Raw genomic sequence first — 13,513 nt, 5'->3', positions numbered from 1 at the left:
CAGGGGGTACACCCCCTGCCTAAAAAAAGGGGAGGGGGGTAGCAGGGGTGATACCCCTGCTAAATTCACAAAATAATGGTTTGTGGCAGTTTTTAGTGCCAAAATTGTTCTCAGCACACAAAAAAACCCATATAAGTTATATAAGCCTAGGAGCAGGAATGCCAGGCTTTCGGGACCTTTTGCAAAACCTCACTGTCAGCTTATTATTTTGTGTACAGCTTTGAACTTTTCCACAAACAATGACATTGAAACATACTCATAAAATCAAAAAAAAAATTTGTGATTCCTTTATCGTGTGAAATTTTATGAGTTTGTGAATATGTGGCAAACAAAATCGAGAAAAAAAACTTTTACATAACATTTATAGGTGCTTGGTAAATTCAGTCGATGTGCATGCCTTTATACTTTATATCTTTATCTCTGCAAGAAATAGATTTTGTGTCAACTGACAAATGTTGAAGAGTCACTGTGAAAAGATATATCTGACAAATTTTATATAACTGAAATAAATATCATTTAAGTCATCAGTCCACCCATCCTGAGCATCAACATCTGGGTGTGTGGTTGCAGGGCGAGGCATGGCCACTGGGGAAGGGGTGCCACTATTTGAAGTTTGTTTTGTAGACATAGGAGGGTCTATGTCAGCTGTATTCCTATCATTTGGGGTCTAAATCTACATTGTGTGATCTTTGACGTTTGCGTGATGGGACCGGGAAGCATCGGATCATAGGTCTGAGCATGGGGAACACCCGATTCTAGATCTAGGCCTAGATCTAGCACAATTTTCATTCATCTTCACTTGAGTCTGCACCTCTCCTATTTCCTTTCCTATACTCATTATCAACTCTGCATGATGGTTCATCATCACTATCATCTGCAAAAAGATCTAAATCTGACCCTTTATTGATGAATGGGTCCATTAATTCAAATGTTCCGACCTCGTTGAGATGCCGTCGCCATTGTAACTGAGCGTTAGTAGTTTTTAGTTCGTTTCGGGTGAGTTAGAAAAAGTCCGATTTTTAAGTAGCTTATTCAAGGGAAGTTACTGCAACAATGCAGAATCGAAACTAAACTGGCTTTTGTCGCCCACTGCCGACTGCCAAGCCCGAAACGCTTCGGGGAATGAATGTTTGAAAAATAGTAGTAAAAACGCACCAGACGGGTTTCGGGTTTGGCAGGCAGCGGTCTACGCGGATCACCCGACAGGGTTCGGGCATGGCAGTGAGTGAGTAAGTAAAGTGTCGAAAATAGATCTAGAATATCTAGGTATCTAGTCTCAAATAGGTTTGGCCGGCAACTCAGTTCAGTTTATTTACTAGAATCTAGATCTAGATTTCCGTTTTTGTTCCCCCGATTTTGTGCAGAAAAAATGTCTTTGGAGTTAGGCTGGGACCACTTCTCCTGAATAGTGCCCCAGCTGGTATCCACCCCCCTCCCCCCCCTGCCAAACCCCCATGTTTACAACCAATCGGCAGTGGCGGTGGGGCATTTTTGGCGGGTTACTTCTGGTGAAACTACAAGTTATTTCATAGCAGAAAAATGAAACGCTCGACACTCGGGTAAGATCTAAGATCCGTGTTGCGCATTCTAATTCTAGACCTAGATCTATGGCATGGCATGGGCCCACAAAAAAAGCTGATTCGCGATCTAATACAGACTGCGCAATAATCTATGGATTGTTGGGCATTTCATGGGGAGGACTTCTGTAATGAGCGACCACTATGAGACAGAGCAGGCTTGGGGTAGGGGTAGGGGTAGGGTTAGGGGTAGGGTTAGGGGCAGGGTGTTATTAGGGGTAGGGTTAGGTCTAGGCCTCTTCTTTATTGTGTTTGATGTGGTGGTCGCTCGTTACGGAAGTCCTTCCATTTCATGGATCCTCAAAATGCGTTGCGCGATCCACGAAAATCGACAGAAGGCGTCTTACACTGTTGTCACTACCACCACTCATCACTTCACCGCACAAATGAAAATGTGCAGCAGCCGCAGACGACTAAAAGAAAGAAAACGAGAATAGAATATAGGGTTCATTAAAAAATGAGCTCCAAACAGAGTGCTCATCCACGAGGTCAAATAAAAATAAACTAAAAATAACAAATAACTAGATCACATCATAACTTACAATAAAACGCAATCTGACGGGTCGAGAACAATGAGTCCCAGGCAGGCTAGGCCATCGCGGCCATGATTGTTTCTCTCCAGGGGGTGCAATTTGCTTTGAGCCAGGTACACATTAAAGTCGACTAGATCATAGGATGCAGCAGATCTAATTAAAGAAGGGGTTAAGCAAATATTCCATGTTATGTGCCTAAAATATTTAAAGTAAAAGGTCCCTGTTGTTGAAATTTTATCTTTTGAACACCCTTTTACTCCTTTTTAAACCAGTCATTTTTTCAAAACAACATGAAAAAAAAAATAGGGCCTAGAAAATGGGAAATCCTTTTCGGCAAGCATCAGTCAAGAGGAAGTAACGCACAGCCTAGGCCTAGATTGTTTATTGTGTTGACGAAAAGCAATTTCTTTTTCAAAGCTGCTGTTCACTTCCGGGATCAGTTCAGTGCTCTGTTTGTCGCATTGTCGCGTTGAGAGTTCAGAGAACTTTTGAGCTGGTAAAACACTTGAACCACGGGGAGATGGGAGTGTCAGTAAGTACCTGTAGGATTCTCCCTGGCTCAAACGAATCTATTATGATTAGACTAGAAAAATATCATCAGCAGCTGTTTTCTCTGGCTCTCTTGCACTCTTGCCCTCATGATGCCTCATAATAAGTTGGCTGATAGATATCTAGATCTAGATCTATATATCTATATCTAGATCTAGATCTATGTCAATTATTGTTGTCGGATTGTCTCTTTTCTTCCCCCTGGTCTAGATCTAGATCTAGTTCGACCATCTGTCTCAGTCATCAAGAAAAGTGAAGCATGTGGTCACTGTTAATGAAAGGTAGACCGTATCATAGATGCCGTGCCGTAGTCGTAGTGGTTATATGTCAAGCGCCATTTGCCGATCAGCACGATCTTAAGATGGCGCAAAACCATATGACGATCCGCAGAAAGCGCGGCCATCTCGAGATGGGCGCGCCATCTACGGATTATCTTTCCGAAAATGAATAGAGCTGCGCAATCTTAAGATTGTGCAAAGTCAAAGCAAGCAAGAATCGAAGTGTATACAGACCCGGTAACCGGGAACAAAGTCAGGAAGTATACAGACCCGGTAAGGGAACTCTTTTGTGATTTCGGAAAGTTTCAGCGCCCAGACCCGGTAGTGTGTGTGCGTGTGTGTGTGTGTGTGTGTGTCAAGTGTGTGTCTGTGTGTGTGAGAGAGAGAGAGAGAGAGCAGGGGGAAGTGCTAGCAAAATGTATGACATGCCCCAGCCAGTTGGCAGGAGGGAACGAGAGAGATATATAGACGTCTAGTGGGAAATAGGTGGGGAGAAAGAAAGACAGAGACAAACAAAGAAAAAGAGAATGCGAGCAACAGAGCGAGAGAGAAATAGAGAGGATGACTGCTCGAGAGAAATTATGACATTGTTCTTATTCTTCAAATTGTAATTCCTCCAACTCCAAAACGGAGGAAAAACGATCGTTCATCGAAAAGACATCCGCAATCTTCATTTAGATCTAGATTTATATAGATCTAGATCTAGGCTAGCCTCGAAACTAGACCAAGGATTTATGTCTGTCTGTCTAGATCTAGATCTAGACCTAGCCTAGGCCATAGATCTACCAGAAGAACCTAGGTCTACCCTGAGCCAAGAGGGCGCTGAAACTTTCCGAAATCACAAAAGAGTTCCCCTACCGGATCTGTATACTTTATGACTTTGTTCCCGGTTACCGGGTCTGTATACACTCCCAGCAAGAATTGCACCATCTGCCAATCGCTTGGAAACACACACAAACACATACAACATATTATATATCGAAGTGGCTAGCCGTACTTAGATCTAGGTTTGGCCCAATCGACTAAAACCTGTTAAGTACACAGGTCTCATTAGATCTAGATCTAGATCTAGTAATTATTCAGGTTCAAATACATGCAAGTCAGTAAGGCACCTTTTGGTTTTGTCTGAAATACAAATAAATACTTTTGGCATTGCAAACTAAAAATTTCATTTACAATTCAGCCATCAATATTAAGTACGGCTAGCCTGACAGTCTAGCCGTCCTTAAGTACGGCTAGCCTGGCTGTCTACCCGTACTTAAGTACGGCTAGACAAGAAGTCTAGCCGTACTTATCTTAGGCCCTAAATTAACATTAGTTAGAAAACAGGAGGTTTAAAATACATACACTATCATTTAAGGCACCTGGTTTCGTCTGAAATACAAATGCTTTAGGTATTGCACACTAAAAATGTATATTTACAATTCAGTAGGCCTATTTTTTGTAAATGGTCAGTCTAGCCATCATATTAAGAATAAGTACGGCTAGACTGCCAGTCTAGCCGTCATTAAGTACGGCTAGCCTCTACCTTATTATATGCACACATAGAGGTGAGAGTGGCAAAGAAAAAGAGAGAGGGAGAGAGAGGTTTTGTGATAGATCTAGATAAAAGTCCAGGTTTGGTGATTTTTTTGATTTTTTAAATAAAAATTTAAAAAATCGATTTTTGAAATTTAAATCAAGATTTTTAAAATTTAAATCGGATTTTTTTTATTTAAAAAAAATGTCGACACAGTTTGGGATTTTTGGTTGCTAAAAGTATGTTCTTTTAGTGCAAAAGGCATTGTCTTTATTTTAACTATAAATGATTAATTAAGCAACCGCAAAAGAAAGCCTTAATCTGCAATATATATATATATATATATATCAGTGAATTATGGCTACAGACAAAAAATGAAGAAAATGTCAGTCTAAAAGGAAGGGGGGGGGGGGTAATTATGCATGGATAAACTTGCATTTTATTACAGTGTGTGTGTGTGTGCGCGCCCGCTTGTGTTTGTCTAAAAAGAAACAGAAAATGTTAATTTCAATAATGATAAAAAAAAGTAAATTGAATACTGTATTATTTTGCAGTGACAGGGGGAAAGCAGACTTTTAAGCATGATTATATTAGTCTACTAAACCTTATATCTGTTTTATAAAACCAAGGAAAGGAATTCTGAATGTTTAAAGATGTAAAAACAGAATACATTTTTTAAAGTGATTTAAATCACTGAGTTTTATTTCTAAAATCAAGTTGATTTAAATTTTAAAAAATCAACTGATTTAAATCGACCTGATTTAAATCAACCCAACCCTGATTTCAATTATGAAAAAAAAGTCAATTGAATACTGTATTATTTTACAGTGACAGGGGGGAAAGCAGACTTTTAAGTATGATTATATTAGTCTACTAAACCTTATCTGTTTAATAAAACCAAGGAAAGGAATTCTGAATGTTCAAATATGTAAAAACTGAATACATTTAAAAAAAAGTGATTTAAATCACTGATTTTTATTTTAAAAATCAAGTTGATTAAAATATTTAAAAAATCAACTGATTTAAATCAACCCAGCTCTGATTTCAATTATGGAAAAAAAAGTAAATTGAATACTGTATTATTTTACAGTGAAAGGAGGGAAAGCAGACTTTTAAGCATGAATATATTAGTCTACTAAACCGTATATCTGTTTTATGAAACCAAGGAAAGGAATTCTGAATGTTGAACTATGTAAAAACTGAATGAAAATAATTTTTTAAAGTGATTTAAATCACTGATTTTTATTTAAAAAATCAAGTTGATTTAAATTTAAAAAATCAGCTGATTTAAATCAACCCAACCCTGTAAAAGTCACTTCACACCACACATGCACACGCTAAAACAACATACACACATACCCACACACACACACAAACATGCATTTGGCAGTTTTTGAACGTTGGTTTGGCAGGAGACCGAAAAATAATGTGGCAACCCTGAATGAAAGGGGAAAGCAAAGCACTTACAAACGAAACGCAAAAAGTCAAAAGAGAAAGGCTGTATGGGCAAGTGGTACTTGCGTCCTCTTGAACCTTTAAAAAATTTTTTTTGAAATTAATGATAATAAATTCTGCAGAGTTTTGTTTGTGAACTTTGCAAAATCGTTTGTTTGTGTGTGATGGCGCGTCGCGCCCATCTCGAGATGGCCACGCTTTCTGCGGATCGTCATATGTGGTTCTGCGCCATCTTAAGATCGCGCTGATCGGCAAAATGTCGCTTGACATATATATATTATAGATCTAGCTATGTTATGGAGTGCATTTTAAGAAGAGCAGGCCTAGATAATCTGCCTAATTGTAAGCCTAGCCCAAGCGGGAGGAAGGAATTCCGTAATGAGCGACCACCCCTACAAACACAATAAAGAAGAGACCTAACCCTAACCTTTACCCTACCCCTAGCCTTCTATCCTACTCTTTCTTATAGTGCTCGCTCATTATGGAAATCCGTGGAAGACTTTAGCCAAGACTTTTAGCAAGTGACTGCTATCGATGAGATTGTTTTGAGGCAGACTTGTTGCAAAAATTAATATCTTGATCTAGACTATGGCCTGTTGGATAGGGTCAGCGATAATCAAGTGTCAACAGATGGATATTGAAAGAGCCATACATTTTCCTGTCTCTGTCCTTCAGGTTTCTCAACACCCCACCCCCTCAATTGTGTGTGTGTGAGAGAGAGAGAGGGTGTGTATGTGTGTGTTTATAGTTTTGTATGTAGGGCATATTTCCAGAAGCATGCATGTATGTGAGTTTGTAGGAGTAGGCTGTGGTGTTTTGTGCCTTCAGAAGGGACGTTATTGTTTTAAAACCAAAAACATTTCTAAGGTACCTCTATTATCAACCCACCTTGGTGTCTTACAGTTCATGCTGGCTTTAAGCGCGGTCATCGGGAGAAAGCATATATATAAGCGTGCTTAAAATGCCGAAGCGTGCTTGAGTGCGAAGTAGACATTGTTATAATCGAGAGATTTTTATGTAGAAAATTTCCTGAGTTATTCGCTTTGTTTGTAAGTAGAGGTCGCGCAAAGGTGTACGCTGTCGTTTTTACCTACCATAGTTGTTTTTGTTTGTTTGTTTTGTTTTGTGGTCGAATGGGGAAGGAAAACTTAATTTAGACTGCCAGTCACACAATACAGCACATTAGACCAATATGCTGCCTGCCCTGTGCGTACCACTGCCCGCTGTGCCACATTCATACCAGGTCACCACCTTCATCCCATCTCGCGCGTGATATGTCCAGGATTAGCGGATAGCTAGGGGCAAAGGTGAAATCGCAACCCTGAGCCAGCCTCCCTTTCTTGTCTCCCCGAATCTCTTGTATTTTTTTTCGTCTGTATGTAACTTTGCCCTAGGCTAGATCCAATGTCCACGCACGCGGCTGTGTCCATCTCTCTGTCTTCCTCTCGGCGGACGTGTTTGTGTCTCCATCACTTGCGTTCTTTGTGTTTCTCTTAACACACTCACTGCTGAGGTATAGACTGTTCGAACTTCGATGGGTCATGAAAATATTGACTGTCTTGTAAATGAAGTGTGCCCGAAGTCGAAGTTACTGTACTTAAAGGCGTCTAATTTATAGAGCTTTAATAAGTTACGAGCCGTTTAGCATGCTTGAGTCCAAAACGTGTTTTATGCATGCGTGTTTAAAGCCGGTACAGACTGTATTACTTACTCATGGTAAAAGTGCACACCATTTTTCTTGCTTCTGTTGCATGCACAGCTAGTGTCTAGAACACACCATGCTGATAGTACAATAACTGCAGTACATGCAGGCTTATTTTTATGAGCCTGGTGCCAAAAGAAAGAACAAATCCCATAAGAAAACATACTTTTACAAGATGATTTATGTCAAGCAACACCTCCTCTTTGTACCTTTCTTTTGGTATCGGTTTAATTCAAAATGAAGGGTTATCAGGGTACAATTTTTAAAACAATGAAACAGTTTTTCCCCTCTCCTGAAAAGTTTTCTTTTTTGGGCTTATATGACATTTTAACAGCTTGCTGACGAATGTATTGTGTTAGAAGCCATTGTAGGTGGGTTTTTTAAATTGCTTAATATTCTAATCATCATGTTATAAATGTGCATTGAAGTAATTTGTTTTATCTAGATGGTCGAAAATCTTTTATTCCAGCGCCCTGGTCGTCGACTGATCATTGTCTCTGTTGGACTTGCTTTGATTTACCTGGCTACCATCCTTATAATCATTGGCCTCAGCACAAATAATTGGAAAGAAATATGGGATGGTAACGTTTACAATGATCGAATTGAGGTGCATTTTGGACTTCATCGTGTATGCTTCTCCGATGGTGAAAGATGCACTAACCCAGGGAGCCATTATGACCAATCAGGTGAGTACTTTTGCCATTTGGTTCTGATAACAAAGAAAAGGAAAAGGCTAACTTTTTTAAAACCTTGAAACTATTTTCTTTTGCTATTTGAACTGCTAAATTTTTTTAAAGGTACAGTTTAAATTTGTATCAAGTCGTAATTCTCATGTTGCCATGTGATGGGCTTTTTTCCCTATAGGCTACCATCTTCTCTTAATTAATTGTCAGTTTCTTTCATAAGTCTGCTTTGTGCTCGAACTGTTATTTTTTTTTTCGTATGTGAAAACTGTTAATGGTTGTCCCAGTATGGGAAAATGCACACCTTTCTATTTTTTGTGTGCCTGTTTCACTGTTTTTGCCTTACTTCACAAATATTCGATGACCGAATCCACTTTTTTCAGTTTGTCCATCGTATTTTAAAACAATGTTCTCTATACGTTTAAAAAAGTCACAGGGACAAGCTGACATTAAAAGTGCACAAAGTGTTTTATTGAATTGATACATTTGATAGGTAAGTAGATTAGTTTTGTTTGCATGAGCCCATTCAAGCTTGGACGGATTACTTTTTATTTAAAAGTGGGATTTATAAACACAAGCTTACAGCTCGAAACTTTACAGGGATGCGCAGAGTGTGTCATGAATCTACTACAGGTTCCTATGTCCTAAAAGTGATAATATAAATATATATTTTATGTAGTCTGAGATTTACTTCATTCCTAAGTTTTATTTCTTCTGTGCAGTTGTTTTTTATCTCAAGGCCAGTCTTCTAGCCACCAGAAGGCTTGCTTTGTTTAAACTTTCAACAGTTTGAGGTGATTATTCCAGCTAATTTTGAATTTTATGCGGTAAGGTTCATGTTTGGTGTGGCAGAATGACAGAGAGTGTATGAGCACAAGTTCCCAGCTTCTTTTTCACTGTGATTTGTGTGTTCTCAAGTTTATCTTCAAACTGAACGCAGTTTGATGCCTGAGATTGGAATGCAGTTTAGTGCCAAGATGGGAATGTATTTTTGGTGCATAGGATGGGGATAAACCTTTTTTTTCTGAATTCTTGAAATACAAAAAGATTTGTTGTCATAAAAAAAATGTTGCCTGACCTTATATTATTATTATACAAGTCGCTGATTTGCACCCAAAAAGATAGTAGTTAGTAGTTACTCAAATTTTATCTTGCATTTTTTCTTCTTCTTTTCATTCAGATTATCTGCCTAAGGTCCAAGCTCTGGTGATTGTTGGTGGTTTTTTGTCCATGTTTAGTGCCATCTTTTCGTTACTCAACCTGACAACTGATCGTCTTGGTTGGTCTCATGTTGGCATCATGGCCCCCGCCTCAGTTTGCGCTGTTCTCGCAGGTGAGTTTTGGGTTTGGTTTTTGTTGTTTAGGGTTTTATGGGTCTTTTAACATTTTTATTAATTTTTTTTTTGGGGGGGGGGGGGGGGGGGGAATGGGGATGTTTTGATAAAGGAAACAAAACCATTATAGTGCACAGTAATTTTTAGTCTCACTTTGATTTCAGTTGTTTTGGTTGTTTTTTTTTAAAGAAAAGAAAACGCAATGATAATAATACTGCTTACTGATTTTGAAGTCTATTTGATTTTAATTATATATATATATGTTGCACATGGAAGGCCAACTTGCTCGTGGAGGTCTTTGATCATTTTGTTGCCCTGTGCTACTGGCATTTTCAAAAGAAGCCTTACTTGCAGTTTAGCAGATGATACAATCATAGAGCATAGAGTGGTAGATGGGCAATGTCAGGGTTTGTAGCAAAGGAATAATTTGTACCGGTTCTACTATTGACTATTGTCTCTGTGTTAATTAAGTGTAATGTGCTTGGGTGGGTGGGCTCTAGTCTCCGGCAGGCTTTTACACAAAGGGGGTATTGATGCGAACACACTAATCATCAAAAATATTTTGTGGTCTTGGGTGGTCTGCTCCTTCTCTCCTATCAAACATTTATCATCCTGATCACTTCTTCTTTGATCTTTGTTGTGTTAGTTACTCTCTTGTAACACCTCTAATCTTCTTCTGCACTTTTATGACCTTTTTGTGTTGCAAATGCCCTAAAAGTCTAACTAAAACAAAAATTATTGCTTTCCTTCATTTTTTTTCAAGTATTTTAATACTGATCTCCCTTGGATTATTAACACAACTGGCCTGCGTTTTTGTCCAGATACCTTTCCTTTTTTTATGTCTTTTTTCCTTGGAAAAGAAGTAGATCTAAAATATGGTACAAGCCCTATTTCGTCTAGCAATGATTAAGGCTGAGATATGAATAGGCAACAGTTAAAATACCACTATCGCGAATTTTGCACCAGTTCGGTGTGGGGGGGGGGGGGAGGGGAGGTACAGTTATGAAAATAAGTTGTCTACAGGTCTTTAGGATTAAATGATCTGGCTGCCATTGAAGTATTGCATAATGTCAAGGCCTGGGGCCTTTGGTCCTAACCTAGTTTTGTATCTATGTACTTTGTACTTTACTGGGAGTTGCAGTGGCGGAGAGTCTAGTGAAATCAAGCTCACCATATATTGTAAAGCATGCATTGTATCAGTGACAAGGCGTTGGTCTTTGGGGTGTGTTCTAAGGTAGGGGGCACCGGTATCTTGTTTAGATGGCTGCATGCAGTGGGCTGCAGCTGAGATTTCATTTTTTTAAAATGTTTATGTTATTGTGGTGAAATCAGGCGCTTGTCAAAATAATGAACTTGAAGAAACGGACATTTTTCAGCTCCCTGGGCAATCATATGGCCATTAAATAAAAGCACATTTTTAAGTATAATTTAACTGAAAAACATTGATCTATGGCACAAAAATGTAAATTTGCAGTCTCCCAAGACTAAGGCTTTCGAAAACATAACTAGAGCATTTCCAATTTCCTGGATCAATTTATTTTCTTACCCAGAAAGTAAAGCTTCGACATAAATACATTAAAGGGAGCAATTTTTAGTCTTATATGTTAGATTCAAACTGCTCATGTACATTTTGCTTCTTGACTATCATATTCCCAAATTTTATTTTTGTTGGCGTTGATGTTGGTATGATGAAAAAGAAATTGATTCGATAAACTTGCTCGAAAATACAATGGAGTTCGCTTTAGCTGAAGTTTAACTTGGATTTTTTTCGGGGATTAAGCTGGGTCTTCAGTCTAGACAGCCTACTCAAATAGCAATGATCATCGACAGCATGGGGTTAGGAATGCCATGCTTGCAGCAGAATTCACTTTTTGGAAGATTTTTTTTCTCATCTATCCCTTTTAGTAACTGCAATTTGAGCTGCAGGCTGTAATGACTGTGCTTTTTTTCTGACATTATCAGCTTGCTTGGTCTGCTGAACAGTCACATAGAATAGATGAAAGAGTTGACTGATAAGTGGGGCCTATGTGAGCCAGCTTCACAGAGACAATAAGCTATGACCAACCAAATGTCACACAACAGGCATTCATAATTATTCATAAGTTTTCCTTGCATTACTAGGCCTTTAAATAATGTGTAGGCCTATTGATGTGTGTGACAAATATAGACTGTCTCTGGTCCACAATGATACAGGTACATTTCTCATGTCGTTTTGAAATCTTGAAGCATGTAAGTTGTAAGACTTGATGGTTTGCCTCAGTTGAGGGTTGCCAATGAAGATTTAGTTGACATAAGGCTTGAAATTCTTTCCTTTTTCGAAATGGGAATGTTTCATCTAATCTAAAGTTGTTGTTTTTTTTAAAAACGAAGACAAAGAAGAAAGCACGTAGGGGAATTTGTTTTCTTTCAGTTTACTGTTGTTTTCGAATTAACCACGTTCGGTTGAAGCAGACTCCACTGTAGTAATTTTTTTACTGAAGAACTTCTTTATGAGTCCAGATAAATGTGTATCTTAATAGTGAATTAAAGATTGCAGTAACAGCTATTGCTACTTTGATGGTACTTTTTGGTGATGATGGAGTTGATGTTGTTGATGAAAATGATGATGATGTCGATGATGGTTGTTTTGTTGCTCTTTTACAGGACTGTTTACGACGATTGGAATCATCTTGTACTCCATAAAAGTGGAGATCAACAATGAGTACATTTCCTTCTATCGTGACATTCGCCTAGGATGGTCCTTTGGTCTGACAACGGTTGCTGTCTGCTTTCTGTATATCGGGGGTATACTGGAGGGCGTCTCAACCATGATAAGTCCGCAGCCACAGTTTGAGTAGAGTCTAGGAGGAACTTTCAGAAGGTGCTACAACTGGGTTTTTAGTCAACATTGTTATCTTATGTACCATGCCTTTTTATAGTAAACTGCAGGAAACACATCCCTTTCTTCGAGAAAATAATCTACTGAAATTCAGCAGCAATTATACATGCCTTTGATTAAGTCAACTTTCTACTAAAATTTGGCTGCATGTAAGATAAGTTTGTTTCCCTTGCAGCTTTGCTTGTGTAGCAATCTATGGCTTTGATCTTTTGATCTGAAATGGAAATAGAAAGAAATATGCTAAATGAAATTTTAGTTGTAATGAGAGTCTTCATAATCTCTTTTCAGTTTGATAATAATATCGTGTAAGATGAGCAAGTGATTGGAAGGCTAGATTTTTTAATCTTAAAAATTATTCCAAGTTTGGGGGGGAAAGAATCAAAATGGATTTGAACCATGTGTATTGTGGTTCGTGGGTTAGGACCCTCCTACTGCGGCCAGTGAAGACTGTACTAGTGTCTGGTACTTTTGTATTTTTTCACGAAATGTGACTGAGTGGTTGTACTGTATGCAATAATCATTGCAGGTGGTAAATTTTAGAATGGTATACATTTTTTCAAATTTTTGTTAACTTATATTTTTCCCCTTTAAAAAAAAAATTTTGTTTGTTTGTTTTTTTCACTTTAGACATTTACATCATCATCGCCTTTTTCACAATGGACCAGACTATAGACCACTCACAAACACTTCTCAGTTTTCTCTATCTTGGGATAGCTTCTTGACATTATTTCATGTCTGTCCACTTTCCTGTGCATCATTCTCTGTGACTTTTTTTTCCAGGTTCCATATATATAGCCATTTCCTTGTTCATTTATTCACATAAAACTGAAAAAGTTAGATGCTGGAAAGTTTCGGAGAAAGCTCCCTTTTTTTTTCTTTTTATATTTAGTTGTGCCCTTCACATTTGCTAAGCTAAAGCAGCTAAAGTTCATCCAAACTGGCAGGTATTTCTGGTCATTCGAAGTTAAAGCCACAATGGGTGTATTATTAGTGTCACGACACAGT

The 13,513-nt window shown here is 38.4% G+C and overlaps 1 protein-coding gene across 1 annotated transcript; it reads left to right on the top strand.

The window, feature by feature from the left end:
• The first annotated feature begins 2,479 nt into the window (after positions 1-2,479).
• On the top strand, positions 2,480-13,107 carry LOC101850756. The gene is made up of 4 exons (XM_005109517.3): positions 2,480-2,642; positions 8,083-8,299; positions 9,477-9,629; positions 12,274-13,107. The coding sequence occupies exons 1-4, from the start codon at positions 2,631-2,633 to the stop codon at positions 12,465-12,467; spliced, it is 576 nt and encodes a 191-aa protein (XP_005109574.1). The 5' UTR covers positions 2,480-2,630; the 3' UTR covers positions 12,468-13,107.
• The last annotated feature ends 406 nt before the right edge of the window (positions 13,108-13,513 follow it).

The sequence above is a fragment of the Aplysia californica genome, unplaced genomic scaffold, assembly GCF_000002075.1.
Source record: "Aplysia californica isolate F4 #8 unplaced genomic scaffold, AplCal3.0 scaffold00786, whole genome shotgun sequence".
Lineage (NCBI taxonomy): Eukaryota > Metazoa > Mollusca > Gastropoda > Aplysiida > Aplysiidae > Aplysia > Aplysia californica.
The sequence above is the reverse complement of the archived record's forward strand: the minus strand, read 5'-3'. Positions and strand labels throughout refer to the sequence as shown.